The 15,073-nt window shown below is 43.6% G+C and overlaps 1 protein-coding gene across 1 annotated transcript; it reads left to right on the top strand.

Moving 5' to 3' along the window:
• Window positions 1-13,971: 13,971 nt before the first annotated feature.
• Window positions 13,972-15,073, top strand: LOC149441170 (olfactory receptor 5AP2-like). Its single transcript, XM_089657668.1, has one exon. It carries the CDS (start codon window positions 13,972-13,974, stop codon window positions 14,899-14,901), a length of 930 nt encoding a protein of 309 aa, XP_089513794.1. The 3' UTR covers window positions 14,902-15,073.

Below are 15,073 nucleotides of genomic sequence, written 5' to 3'. Positions count from 1 at the left end.
GTAGCTTCACAAGCCTAAGGTCCTAACAGAGTCTCCATCCAGGGAAGTGCTGGTCCCCAGCTGTCTTCAATTACATGAAAGGGGAGTAGGTGGGGTGTAGTTGGTCATCACATCCTCCATGTTCTCCTCTTCATTGGCCACCAAACAAGGATCACATGAAAGGCCTACCCTAGAGTTGTTTCTGGGCTACGCTAGGCACTTTGTACTGGGTCACCGCCATACACATATGGTACCTTTACTCTAAACCGACAATTATTTTTTATTTATTTCAGGTACTTATATAGCGCTGTCAATTTACACAGCACTTTACATAGATATTGTACATTCACATCAGTCCCTGACCCTCAAGGGGCGTACAGTCTAAGGTCCCTAACCTACACACATACATACTAGGGCCAATTTAGACAGGAGCCAATTCACCTACCATCATGTCTTTGGAGAGTGGGAGGAAACTGGAGTACTGGAGGAAACCCACACAGGCACAGGGAGAACATGAAAACTCCAGGCAGATGGTGCCATCATTGGGATTTGAACCAACGACCCGAGTACTGCCAGGCGGAAGTGCTAATTTAGCCACTGTGCTGCCCATTTAGTGCTGCCCATTTAGCGCTACGTAAATTGACGGCGCTATATAAGTATCTGAAATAAATAATAATAAATAAATAATCAGCGTTTTTGGGAGGGGTGTTTTTTTGCTGGAAAAAAACCCAAAACTAGTGGGTTTCTAGAAGAGTTTTTTAGCTGTAAAAATGCTTTAATGCTGAAAAACACTGTAAAACATGGCAGATGTGGCAAACCAGCATTATTTTGACTTTTTTTGAGCAAGAAATTTTCTTAAATGTGGAAAAACGGAGAAAAAAAGCGGCTAAACGCTAATGCAAAAATGCTAGAAAAAGCTGAAAACTCACATTTTTAACGTGACTTTACACCGCTAACGCTACCAGCGTTATTAAAACGCCCCGTGTGCATGGAGCCTAAAACTAGACTCTCTCAATGTACCAAGCATAACAGTGTGTAGAGAGCTTCATGGAATGGGTTCACATGGCCAAGCAGCTGCATTCAGGTCTTCTCATCTGACATCAGTGTCTGACCTCACAAATGTGCTTCTGGAAGAATGGTCCAACCTTCCCATAGACACCCTCCTAAACCTTGTGGACGGCCTTCCCTGAAGAGATGAAGCTGTTATAGCTGCAAAGGGCGGGGCCAACTCAATATTGAACCCTACAGAATAAGACTGGGATGCATTTAAAGTGCGTGTAAAGGCAGGCCGACCAATACTTTTGGCAATATAGTGTATATCATAACAGTCTAGACAGCTCATATGTGAAAAATGCCCTCCCAACCTTTACATCCCCTTAAAGTGTAACAAAAACAGATACTAAAGATAGTTGAGTTGTGATATTAAAATGTAAAAATGGTATGACGTCAAGACGTCTTCTTTCCGATTTGCTCCTGAAGCCAGCTCCATCTTTGTTAATGGTCCTTTGGTCATGGACAAAAAATCAGGAAAGCTATTCCAGCAGTATATTACCTACAAAGAGAGGATTTTTGGGTCCCTTACTGTTTATAAGCCTCAAATTGTTTATAGAAAGGCACCAGCACATAGAGGAAAATTAAACATTTTAAACCAAACATCATGGGTAGAGAATATAAAATAAAAAAAATATTTTTTGAGCCTGCGGGGTTCCTAACGGGGGGCAAGGCACACACAGGTCCACCCAGCTAATAGGCCCAAAGCTTATCACTGAGCACTAGGTTAGGGATTCTCCTGAAAAGAGACCTCTAAGCCAGGGAAGGAATCTTATGGCCACACGGTGCAGTGCTTAGTCAAGACCCCTGTGAACAAAAAAGTGAACCGTGAAATTGCAGCACACAAAAAAAGTGCACAGTATGACCAATCCTCTGAAGAGAAAGGACCTCTAACCCTGAACCTTCCGAGGTGCAAGATATAGGCAAGGTATACCATGGTCTACCTAAGCCAAAGCCAGGTGGACCCCACTCCACCAAATACTTGATGACGGGCCTACCGAAGAGAGACGCCTCCGGATGGGGAAAAACGAGGCACCTGAGGGCCAAAGAACCTTCCCCCAACATCATGGCAGCTGCAGCCTCCCCCCCAGTGACCTGCACCCTCCATCTCTGTGCAAAGACACACAAAAAGACACAATTGCATTGCAAGTGCTAATGACAACCAAATGACAACCAAATGACAACAGCAAAAAAAAGCTGCCATGTGTAGTACATAGCGGGTCAGAAGGCCACATCTAAAGGTGAAGTGCAGGTATAGCATGAAGCGAATTGTCCTTGTTCATATGAAACACCAATGGCACGGTGCAGTCCAATGGCACTTTTCTGGCACCCCTGGGATGCCACCCTCCAGCGGGGACATCACTGAGAGCTCCTTGCACCTCCCAGCCCCAGGCCAGACAAATGAAGCCCCTATCAAATCAAGAATGCATTAAAACATATGGAGAGCCCTGCCATCAACTGGGGCAAGCTTGGTAAACCAAGCCAGATTCAACCCAAGAAGAAAAGGGTCCTTCCCACCATATTACATCAGGAGGAATACTAAGTCCCCCCCCCCAGTTCTAAGGGAGCAAGCTTTCTTGAAAACTGACAAGAAAAGATATTACACTTGATCTTAGTAAAAAAAGGCTGAAAACGTAAGGGGCACACATCCTCCCTTAGACCTCAGGGTGAGGCAAGGTAGCCGTGCTCAAATCAGGAGGCGCTGGGCCACTCAGAGCCCTCTACACCAGGGGAATACTCCCTGCCCTACCATACCACATGGGTGCTTCATTTTGTTTCTTTCCCATGAGGAGGGCCCTCAGGACCCCTATCATACCCACAGGGATACTATACAGACAAGCCAAAAGACCAGAATGATGGTGGAGCACCCATACTGGACACTGATAAGAACAGATTTTGCACTTGATCTTAGCCAAAAAGCACAGAACATACCTGTTAGAATACCCATGCGGACCCCAGTATGTGGGATGCACAAGTATAAAACTTCATATAAGATTAGAAGAACATATCAGTAGCATAAACAAGGGTTCTAGGAACCATAGTTAGTCCAGATCGTTTTGAGTATTCCAAGCAAGGGATCAGTGCCAGATTACCAAATAGGCAGAGTAGGTATTGGCCAATAGGCTCCACACTGTTTAAGAGCCCCACGACAATTGATTAAAGTAATATTGATATCATCTTGAAGTCAAGTCAGTAAGAAATAGTAGTGGAGATAAGGACAGCTGCAGGTACACAAAAGAGCACAATAATCTGGCAAACAGGAAGTGCAAAGGCATGGCTTAAATCAAGCTCATGGGAAATTCATGGGAGGAGCGAAAAGCTCAAGGTTCACCCAAAAAAAGGACAAAGCAAGAAGGTCCAAAGAATCAGACAATGTGCTGTCCAACATCTCAGGTAGCTCAGCAGAAGGAGCCACTGCTGGATACAGCAGAGGTTGTGGGTTCAGATCCAGATCCTGACAAGCAGCCGACATGCACACTACTTAGTTTATTATTATCCCACTAGATTTCACACACAAGAAACGTCCAGAAACTTCCAGGTGGGCCCCAAGCTTTCAACTGCCTAGGGTCCTCCACAGGGTTCAATAGGGCACTGCTAGGCATCTGGGCCAAATGAAATGTGGCATTGATGAGGTCCCAGGACGCTGGAGAGGATCCATTATGACAAGGGAAATTTGAAGGAATGAAAGTAAGTGGACAATATAAACCTGATTCCAAAAGGACTTAATTTTGATTTGGATCTAATTTGTTTCCTGTCTAAAAACATTTGATGAAAACATTCTTGTAAAGGAGGCTTATTTGATGGTCTGTATAATATAAAATCATTTTTAGTGGGAATTACTTGTATTTATTTGATATAATTTTGATGGTTTAAACCAGTGGTCTCAAAACTGTGGCCCAGGGGCCAGATGCGGCCCTTTACTTGCCTCTATCCGGCCCTTGGGACACTATTTTTCCAACTGACACCAATGATGAGGAACCATTCCTCCAACTGGCACCATTAACGGGGAACTCTTCTTCCCACTGACACCATCAATGGGGCACTATTCCTCTTGCTAAGACAAATGATGGGGCACTTTTTCTCCCACTGACACCATCGATGAGGCACTATGTTTCCCTTGGAGAACAACCATGGTTCACTATTCCTCCTGCTGAAACCAAAAATGGGAAACTTCCTCCTGTTAAAACCAATGGTGGGGCAATGTTTACTCCCACTGATGCTGGGACATTTCCTCCTCACACTGGCCACAGTCCGGCCCCCCTAAAGTCTGAAGGACAGTAAACTGGCCCCTTGTTTAAAAAGTTTGGAGACCCCAGGTTCAAAAATTGGACCAATTCTTATTGGATGCCTCTAGGGTAGTTCCAAATGCATATTTTTATTCATTTTCACTTAATTTAGCTAGTGTTCCACCGATGAAGGGAAACCACTCACTAATTGGCTTCATTGTGATTTATAATAATTGCAGCACCTGGGACTGATGGTAATTATTTTTCTGGATAAATCACATGAAACATCTCTTCATATACAGCATTGGGAAACTCTGTAGATCCTGACAGTCATATCTCAGAGAGGTAAGAGAACAAAACACGAAAGCAAACAAGTCCTGTTGTTCCTCAAAATACAATTCTGTTCTATAAATCCCTCTATTCCTCCATGACCCCCAAATGTACAAAAATCCACAAAATATATCTAAGGCCAAGTTTATTGTGGTGAACTAAGAGAGCACAGGACCTGGTGTGTGGGGTGCTTATTGAGGGGTATTAAGCGCACAGGACCCAATGTGTGGGGTACTTACTGAGGGGTATTAAGGGCACAGGACACAATGTGTGGGGTGCTTATTGAGGGGTATTAAGCACATAAGACTCAACATGTGGGGTGCTTACTGAGTGGTATTAAGCGCACAGGACCCAACGTGTGGGGTGCTTACTGAGGGGTATTAAGCGCACAGGACCCAATGTGTGGGGTGCTTACAGAGGGGTATTAAGCGCACAGGACCCAATGTGTGGGGAGCTTATTGAGGGGGATTCAGTGCACAGGACACAATGTGTGGGGTGCTTACTGAGGGGTATTAAGCGCACAGGACCCAACGTATGGGGTGCTTACTGAGGGGTATTAAGTGCACAGGACCCAATGTGTGGGGTGCTTATTGAGGAGGATTAGGCACACTGGACCTAATGTGTAGGGTGCTTATTGAGGGGGATTAGACGCACAGGGCCCAACATGTGCGGTGCTTTTTGAGGAGTATTAAGCGCACAGGACCCAATGTGTAGGGTGGTTATTGAGGGGGATTAGGCACAAAGGACCCAATGTGTGGGGTGCTTATTGAGGGGGATTAGGCGCACAGGATCCAATGTGTGGGGTGCTTATTGAGGGGGATTAGGTGCACAGGACCAAATGTGTAGGGTGCTTATTGAGGGGGATTCAGCGCACGAGACCCAATGTTTGGGGTGCTTATTGAGGGGGTTTCAGTACACAGCAGGGCAGAAGGGACCAAGAAGGAAGGCACAAATATAACAAATGTTACATTCATATTTTTATAACAAAGTTCCAATAATTACAAATTAGGAGGACTGGGGTGCCACCAGCTTCAGCAACAACTGCACTCCCAGCTAGGGTTGCCCCCTCATCCCATTAAACCTGAACACATATTAATGACACGGGTTCTGTGGCTGATTAAGGTGGTAATTAAACCCACTTAGTGCCATATCTGCATTAAATTATCCTCAGAACCAGGTCATTCATATATGTTCGGGTTTAAAGGAATGAGGTGGTCCCAGCAGTTGTAACCTCCTTGTTGTAAGACCCTGAGCCATGAGCTTCTCCATGAACATCACTGCAATAAACTATAGTATACTCTTTTCTATGCTGTCTGTTATATTGTATAGGAGGTTCAGCAATCACAGACCTGAGCCCAAATTCCTGGTGCCGGGGTGTCAGGCTATATCCTGCTATAGAATATGACGAATCCTGTGCTCTCTGCTGAGCCGGGAATGTCATGTGGAGGCCTATGGCAAGGAGCAGGGCACAAGATGGCGGAGGTTTCAGCCTCAGCAGAAGGGGCAGTGTTCTAGCAGGCCTGGAGTTGGGTAGAGACTTTTGTTTTGGTGCCAAAACCAGCCAACCACAAAGCTCCTCTTACACTGGTCCTTCATACACATAGTGCAATGCATGAACGTTGTCACCCTAAGACAGGGAGAGAGTTGGTCGTCTTCATGAAATTTAAATGTATCAAAACCAGCCCAACCCAAAAAACAAAAATGTTTTAATTGCAGCTTTCCATTCCATAAATGTTGGGCAGCATTCGTTTCCTTCCTTTATTTTCTTCTTGTCAGTAACACACTTCCTGTCTTAGGGTGACAACGCTCATGCATTGCACTATATTTGGCTCCCATTGCTGTCAATCAAATGCTGTGACACGGGAGCGGGGGCGGGGCTGAGCTGCCCACGCTGTGAAAATGGACACAGACAGGGCGGCGCGAGAGCTAGCCCGCATGGGTGCCCCCATGGAAATCGGCTTTTCATGGGGGTACCCGCCAAAAAGGAGTGGCCTGGAACGCCAGCGCGGGACCCCAGTAGAGGAGGATCGAGGCTGCTCTGTTCAAGCCATTTGTTATTTTAAAAAAAAAAACAATGAAGGTTTAATATCACTTTAACCACTTTCCCCCTGGAAGGTTTTACCCCCTTCATGACTAAGGCATTTATTGCTGTTCGGCACTGCGCTACTTTAAATGGTAATTGTGCGGTCATGCAACACTTTACCTAAATGAAATTGATATCATTTTTTTCACTCAAATAGAGCTTTCTTTTGGTGGTAATTGAGCACCACTGGGTGTTATGGAGATACGTATCAGAATAAGCGTGCGTAGCCATTCCACGATCACCCAAAACGTTTTTATAACATTATTGTGTCATAAGTCCAGAAAAAGACGAATATTTAATCTTTTTTTTTTGTATACGGTCAAATTGTTCCATAGACAAATCGAAATCACTCGCTAATTGGCTTCTGCGTGATTTCTGATAATGGCAGTCTCTGAGACTAATGGGAATTGGTGTTCTGGGGAAATCTTATAAAAACTTCTCTCCATATACAGAATTATTAGGATATTAGAAAAAGAAAATAAATTTCAGAGAGGTAAGAGAGCACAAGGAGGGAGAGATTCCAGCACCTATATCTACAGACAAGGAGAGGAATACTAAGGAGCTCCCAGGGGATATCCATTACCAAAGAAATCCCAAGGGCACAACAAGTGAATACATCAGGTTCCAATTATGGACATAAAGTGATGTTTGCCTGAATTTAAAATTAGGCTTCCATGGAGGTGAGCGCATATTAAAGTCACAAATAGGAGCACACAAGATTTTGAAAATATCGTTTTGGATCACATAAAGGATTTGTGGGACTGTCACAATATATTTATTTAATTATAGACTTATTTATTCATTTGAGTTTTGTCACATTTGAGTTTAAATAATTTATTATATGTCACAGTTTATTATTATTATTACATTTTTTCAAATTAATTGAATAATTTATCACATTAATTAGCTTAATGAATTTATGGTAAGTATGGAACAACAGTTGATTATATATATTTAGTAGAGGATTTAAATCACTGGGAATATATTTTGTGATATAGTAATTTATTTTTAATTTTGGAGCGAAACATTTTTGTTTTTTTTTAATGATATGGTACAATTACACATGATTATGAGGATGTGACCAAACTTCTTGTACACTCCCTCATCATCTCACGCCTTGACTACTGCAACTCTCTTCTCACTGGCCTACCCCAGTGCAGGCTCTCCCCGCTCCAGACCATCCTGAACTCAGCGGCCAGACTCATCCACCTCACCACCTCTCCCTCCACTGGCTCCCGATTGTCCAACGCATCAAATTTAAACTTCTAATCCTGACCTACAAAGCCGTTCATAACACTGCCCCTGACTACCTCACCAACCTGATCCCCAAGTACCGCCCTACCCGTACCCTTCGCTCCTCACAGGACCTCCTTCTATCCTGCTCCCTGGTCTCCTCCTCCCATGCACGACTGCAGGACTTCTCCAGGTCCTCCCCTATCCTCTGGAACTCACTGCCCCAATCCATCCGACTGTCGCCTTCCCTCCCCACATTCAGGCGCTCCCTCAAAACCCATCTTTTCAGGGAAGCCCACCCTCACCTAACGGCCTTTCTCCCTCATTCCTCCCACCACTTCATCCCCCTCAGCCACTTCATCCCCCTCAGCCACTTCCTCCTGTACCATCACCCCCTCCCTCCTAGATTGTAAGCTTGAAAGAGTAGCCCCTCTTACCCCTCGTACGCTGTCTGTCTTTGTTGTACTGTGCCATGTATTGTCCCCCTATTGTACAGCACTGAGCAAACCCTTTGGCGCTATATAAACTCGATGTAATAATAATAATAATAATAATAATGCGATTAATGTCAGCGAACCACAATATTCAATAATTCACAATTGTGGTGGCTCACAAGTAGAAATTGATACAAGAGAGCCAAACAAGCCCTATTATTCCTCAACATGCAATTCCAAAACCTACATCCCTCTGTTCCTCAATACACTCCAGAATAGAGAAAATCCACAGAGCATATCTAAGGTGGCTTGCTCATATCTAAGGTGGCTTGCTCATATCTAAGGTGGCTTGCTCATATCTAAGGTGGCTTGCTCATATCTAAGGTGGCTTGCTCCTATCTAAGGTGGCTTGCTCTTATCTAAGGTGGCTTGCTCATATCTAAGGTGGCTTGCTAAGCACTCATCTCTTGTTCTCCGATGCATTTCTTAGGCACATTCACACACAGCATTCAATCTATAGAAATACAGAAAGAAATCCTCCTGCGCTAAAAGGAAGTTCACCTAATGAAAGCTGCCAGCACTTAAAACTGATACCTAAACAGTGTGTACAATAATTATAAATAGTGCAGCGCTCAAAACAATACTATGTGCAATACAAAAAATTGTGCTCACATGCAATTGTGTCAATAATTTTTCAAAAATAAATAATATATTAAATCATTAAATGAAATATCTTAATTATAAAGTGCCAATCAAAATTAATCTCTTCAAATTAGTGCCCACATAATCAAAAAATAATAACTGCCGTCTTCACAGGGGATAATTTTCACAGTGCCCAGAGGAAGTCACGAGTGATAGTGACGTAACGCGTAGGCACGTTAGCACGCATTTTCCTGTACGCGGTGACACAGCCGCCATCTTGGTATACCCAGGAAGTTCCTTTACACGCAGTACACCCACATATTGGGGAAAAAGGAGGACTGCGGGAACATGTGAGTGGCTTCTTCTTTTCTGCCTGTTACCATTAAAGTATTTTGGCTATAATACTACACTTAGAGGATTCTTTTTTTGGCTCACTGGGCTGGTGAGCGATTATTCTCCAAAGGCTTCTGACCGGGGGTAATGGAAGTCCCCTAAGAGATCCACAACGTGAGGAGAGGTACTTATCATCAGGAGATAGGGATCCAGAGTGATCCTGAAAGCTGTCTGGCCCTTAGGGGTCGCTTGGAGGAGGTGAGGAGGCAATTTAGCCTTAGGAGGTGAAGAGTGACACGTTCACGGAATACAAACACCGTTTTTTTGCACATTGCATGAATTTGATATCACTTGTTTTTTATGGACATTTCATTTTGATGATTTGAGTGGCATGTGAAGTGTGGTCACTGTATTACACTTAGAGCACTGTGAAAATGATCCCCTGTGAAGACGGCAGTTATTATTTTTTTATTATGTGGGCACTAATTTGAAGAGATTAATTTTGAGTGGCACTTTATAATTAAGATATTTCATTTAATGATTTAATATATTATTTATTTTTGAATAATTATTGACACAATTGCATGTGAGCACAATTTTTTGTATTGCACATAGTATTGTTTTGAGCGCTGCACTATTTATAATTATTCAATCTATAGAGCCACATTCGTTCTTCTTCACCCATGTAGAGATGTCCCATACTTGGAGCGGAAATGCAGGTCTTTGGAACATTTTCCACATTTGTGAAACTGCCAATGTTTCAGATGCCTGAGATGATCATACTGGTGTTACTATGTAATAGTGTTGTAATGGTGTCAAGACAGGGTTTCTGGATTCTGGTCTGGGAGCTTCTCCGCACCAAGGAGGTTCAGTTTTATTGGTTTGTAAGCAGGGGCGGACTGACCATTTGGAAATTCAGGCACTGCCCGAGGGCCTGGGGTCAGTAGGGGGCCCCATGAGATGCCCCTGGTACCTTTTTCATAGGCTTTTTTGAGTTTGGGCAAGGACACAGGGGCCCCATGATCCCCTATTGCCGGGGAGCCCCATGAGTTGTCAGTCCGCCCCAATTTGTAAGTAAATGGAAAGTGAAGCTCCACACCACAAGTTGGGCAGCACAGTGGATTAGTGGTTAGTCAGGTGTCAAACTGGTGGCCCTCCAGCTGTTGCCAAACTACAAGTCCCATGAGGCATTGCAAGATTGACAGTTACAAGCATGACTCCCAAAGGCAGAGGCATGAAGGTTTGTAGTTTCACAACAGCTGGAGGGCAGCCAGTTTGACACCTCTGCCCAGGGGCGGACTGACAACTCATGGGGCCCCCGGGCAATAGGGGATCTTGGGGCCCCTGTGTCCTTGTCCAAACTCAAAAAAGCCTATGAAAAAGGTACCAGGCGCATCTCATGGGGCCCTCTACTGACCCTGGGGCCCTTGGGCAGTGCCCGAGTTTCCAAATGGTCAGTCCACCCCTGCCCCTGCCTTACAGGGTCAACAGTTCAAATCCCAAACACAACACTACCTGTGTAGAGATTGAATGTTCTACCTGTGCTTGCATGGGTTTCATCCATCAATACTCTGGTTTCCTCCCACTCTCCAAAACATATCTGGTAAATTAATTGGCTCCTCTCTAAATTGGCCCCTAGTACGTATGTATGAAAGGGACCTTGGATTGCAAGCTCCCTGGTGACAGGGACAAATGTAATTTTACAATATATGTAAAGCAGTGGGTAACTGTTGGTGCTATATACAACGACGAATCGTAAAATTATGACCAACCGTCTAATATTGAATAGGTCCTCCTTTTGCCCCAGAAATAGCCCAGACCCATCAAGGCATGGATGTCATTAGACCTCTGAAGGTATTCAGTGGTATCTGACACTGCCAGCTTAAGAACAAGAAAAATATTTGGCGCACTAAGAAGAAAAAGCACTTTCCTTGTCTGTGCTGGTGGTTCCCAGTACTTCCTGGTCGGTGTGGATCCTCAGGGCAGGCGGGAGTGATGTCAGCTCTAGGTATGGCACACGTTCGGAACATGCATGCTCTTTCATCAGACCATAGAGGGGGCATATATTGGCAAATGATAGTGGTAGACTATAGGGCCCAGCCAACTCATGGAGAGACGCAAGTGTCATCATAGGTTAGTACAAAACACATATCAAGCCTCCATGTCTTAAACTAATTAGACTAAGCACTCTTAGACTCTTCTGGCACAGTGATTGACACCAGTTGACAAGCGCTCATTTGACTACTACTATTGTGAGTTGCCAATTTTGTGGAATAAATTATTTGCCTGTATTGCTGCACTTAGATGGTGCTGCTTCTCTCTCTTTTATGACTATGCCAGCTTGCCTTCTTCCCATAGTGCATCCTGGTGCCATCTCTTCCCAAGGTAAGCAAAACACACGCACTTGACCATCCACATGAAAAGAAAATGTGACCAGGCCACCTTCTTTCATAGCTCCGAGGTCTAGTTCTGATGCTCATGTGTCCATCGTAGGCACTTCTGGCTGTGGATATGGGTTAGCATGGGCATTCTGACCAGTCTGCGGCTACACAGCCCTGGAGATCTGGAGAATTTGGAGGCCAAGTCAACACCTCATTGTTGTTTTCCTCAAACCATTCTTGAATTCATCAGACCAGGCCTCCTTTTTCCATTGATCTGTAGTCCAGTTCTGATGCTCACGTGCCCAATGCAAGTCCTTATTCACCTCTCTAACATTAGGCATTGTGGAGAAATTAATCTTTAAAGTTCACAACAGAGGCCTTAAAATCTCAGCTCTCTCACCCTGATCTTCTATGAAGAGCAGAATCTTGGCAGGTGGGCAGTCCTCTCATGTATTTACAATTCAGGTGCTTCTAAGCTGCTAAAAACCGAACTTTAGAGCCTTTGTTGTAATCTTTCAGGATGATACAAGGCCATTCACAATGTCGCCTACATAACTGACCTGATACCCAGATACTACCCTACCCGTGCCCTCCGCTCCTCACAGGACCTCCTGCTCTCTAGCTCCCGTACTCCTCCTCCCACGCCCAATTGCAGGACTTCTCCAGGACTTCCCCCATCCTCTGGAACTCCCTACCCCAATCCATCAGACTGTCACCTACCCTCCTCACCTTCAGGCGCATCCTGAAAACCCTCCTCTTCAGGGAAGCCTACCCCAACCTCACCTGACACCCGACCTCACCTAACAACTAACCTCCTCCACTCCTCCCACCACTCCATCCCCCACAGCCATCTCCTCCTGTACCACCCTCCCCTCCCTCCTAGATTGTAAGCTCGAAAGAGCAGGGCCCTCGAACCCCTCGTGTATTGTATTACTGTCTTGTCTCATGTTATGTCCCCCTTGCTACTGTACAGCGCTGAGCAAACCCTTTGGCGCTATATAAATACTGTATAATAATAATAATAATTAGCTCCACAGTACCTGTAGCTACAGAGGTGATGGTTTGCTGTGAAGATATCTTACTGATTGTTAAGAATAGATACTCTGGGCTCAGGTGCAACTTAAAGGTTAGGCTAGGTGTAAGAGGGTTAGGTGTCAGGGTCAGGACTAGTTTACCCTAGTATCAAAGCTTACATACTGTCCCATGCATTGCTCAGGTATTGACAGAACATTTTGGTGAATCTTTATCTTTGCAACATAAACAAATCAAACCATCTTTTATCAAAGACAACCTCCAAAACTAGGAACGCAATTTTGTTTGGTTGAGCCTTGTTTCTAACACCAATCCTGGTCTGTTCTGAAACGTCAGTCAGTTGTGTGCAGACATTATGGCTTTGGACAAAAAAAGAACCCCATCTCAAGCTACTGTATAATGGCACCTTAGATGGAAAATCTTTTCCAAACAGGCAGAAAAAAGAGGGGGGGGGGGAGGGATCACTGCATTCAGTAGGTGGGTGCTATTGAACGCAGTAAACAAAAAGTTTTTTCTCAGCAAAGAAAGTAAGACTGATCTGGTAAACCTTAAAAAGAGCCCAGGACGCCATCTGCTGGATAGAAATGGAATTATAACCTAATATTTTTTAAAATTATATTATACTTCTGGACAATAAAGAAATGATATACAAAATCACTGTATTGTCCCTTTATCAATGAGGCAACCATAGGTCTGGGAATATAAAAAACGCAATGTACAATGTCAGTTACATAGTTAGTCAGGTAGGATAAAGGCTCCTCCCTCACAATTATTATCTTTTGTATCACTTGCTCCTCCCTTTTAGGTTGTGTGCTCTCATGAACAGGGCCCTCCTAACTTCCTTGTCTTGTATGGTTTTGTAAGTGTACCATCGCCATTTATTTTATCAAGCTCTGTGCAAACTGTTGGCGCTATACAGTATAAATCCTTTACTAGAATAATAATAAAATGATAATGATACAGTATATGGACCATTTTGAATTTATACCAGTGAAATATTAATGCAAATATTTCTATCATTTCAGTTACAGGATGTTTTGTGAATGTTGCATTGGCTAGGAAAGAACATAAAGGAAGAAAAAATTCCTTCTTGACCCCATAAGGCAATTATATCTTATCTGGATCAACAAACTACCATGTAATCACTTATACAAAAAACAATAACCGGTTGTCTTATGGATGTGGCATTGGCCATACCTAGTCTTTAGTCTGTAGGTTAATAATCTATTCTGCTACCACAGAGACTTATGAACCTCAAAAACAAGACAGCTGTGAAGATCTTTGAGTTGGCAGGACTAACCAATGACAGACAGCTTGCCCCATTCCTCTTCTCCATCTTCTTAATTGTTTACTTAATCTCAATTTTGGCGAATGCTGGCATGATGGTCTTGATCCTTAAATCTTCTTGTCTCCAGACTCCGATGTACTACTTCCTGAGCTTCCTCTCTTTGGTGGACCTCCTATACTCCTCTGTTATAACACCTAAAATGCTGGCGGACCTTCTATCCCAGAGCAAGACCATATCATTTAATGGCTGTGCAATACAATTTTTCTTCTTTGCTATAATGGCAGTCACGGAATCTCTCCTACTTTCAACTATGTCGTATGACCGATATGTAGCTATCTGCCAACCTCTATGTTATGTCTCAATAATGACCAAGAAGAGATGCTTGAACCTGATTCTACTCGTCTTCAAAGTTGGTTGCTTGCAGTCTGTAGTACAAACCAGCTGCATCTTCACTTTAGAATATTGTGGACCAAACTTTATAAACCACTTTTACTGTGATGGCCCACCCCTGTTCAAATTGTCCTGCTCCGATACTTTTTGGTGTGATTTGATAGCCTTCTTCTTTGTAAGTATTTGTGGTGCAGGGTCATTGATGACTATCTTGGTCTCCTATACACTCATTGTTTTGTCTATTCTTTGTATGAAGTCCAGGAAAGGCCAACAGAAAGCCTTTAATACATGCTCCTCACATATTATGTGCCTCTCTATCTTCTACGGGACAGTTTTCTTTATCTATTTGCGTCCTACAGATCACAGCTTTGAGGAACAAGACAGAGTGGTTTCCATATTGTATACAGTACTGATACCTATGCTCAACCCTCTTATATACAGTCTGAGGAACCAAGATGTGAAACAGGTCATCAAGAAAGCAATACATATAAAACCCTGATTTAGTCAGCTTTTAGCATCTAAGTTAGAAGATTCTTCAGAGAAAAACTTGGAGACGGTCATTTCTAATTCTACAGCTGTTTTGAGATGTATATCAGGAATGTACAGACCAGTCAGCCTAACACCAATAGTGTGAAAGATATTTGAGAGACTGGTAATAGAATCAGAAATAA

The sequence above is a fragment of the Staurois parvus genome, unplaced genomic scaffold (assembly GCF_062004578.1).
Source record: "Staurois parvus isolate SC_StPar_1 unplaced genomic scaffold, SC_StPar_1.0 ptg001017l, whole genome shotgun sequence".
In the NCBI taxonomy this organism is placed as follows: Eukaryota; Metazoa; Chordata; class Amphibia; order Anura; family Ranidae; genus Staurois; species Staurois parvus.
This window is presented reverse-complemented; position numbering and strand designations above follow the sequence as displayed.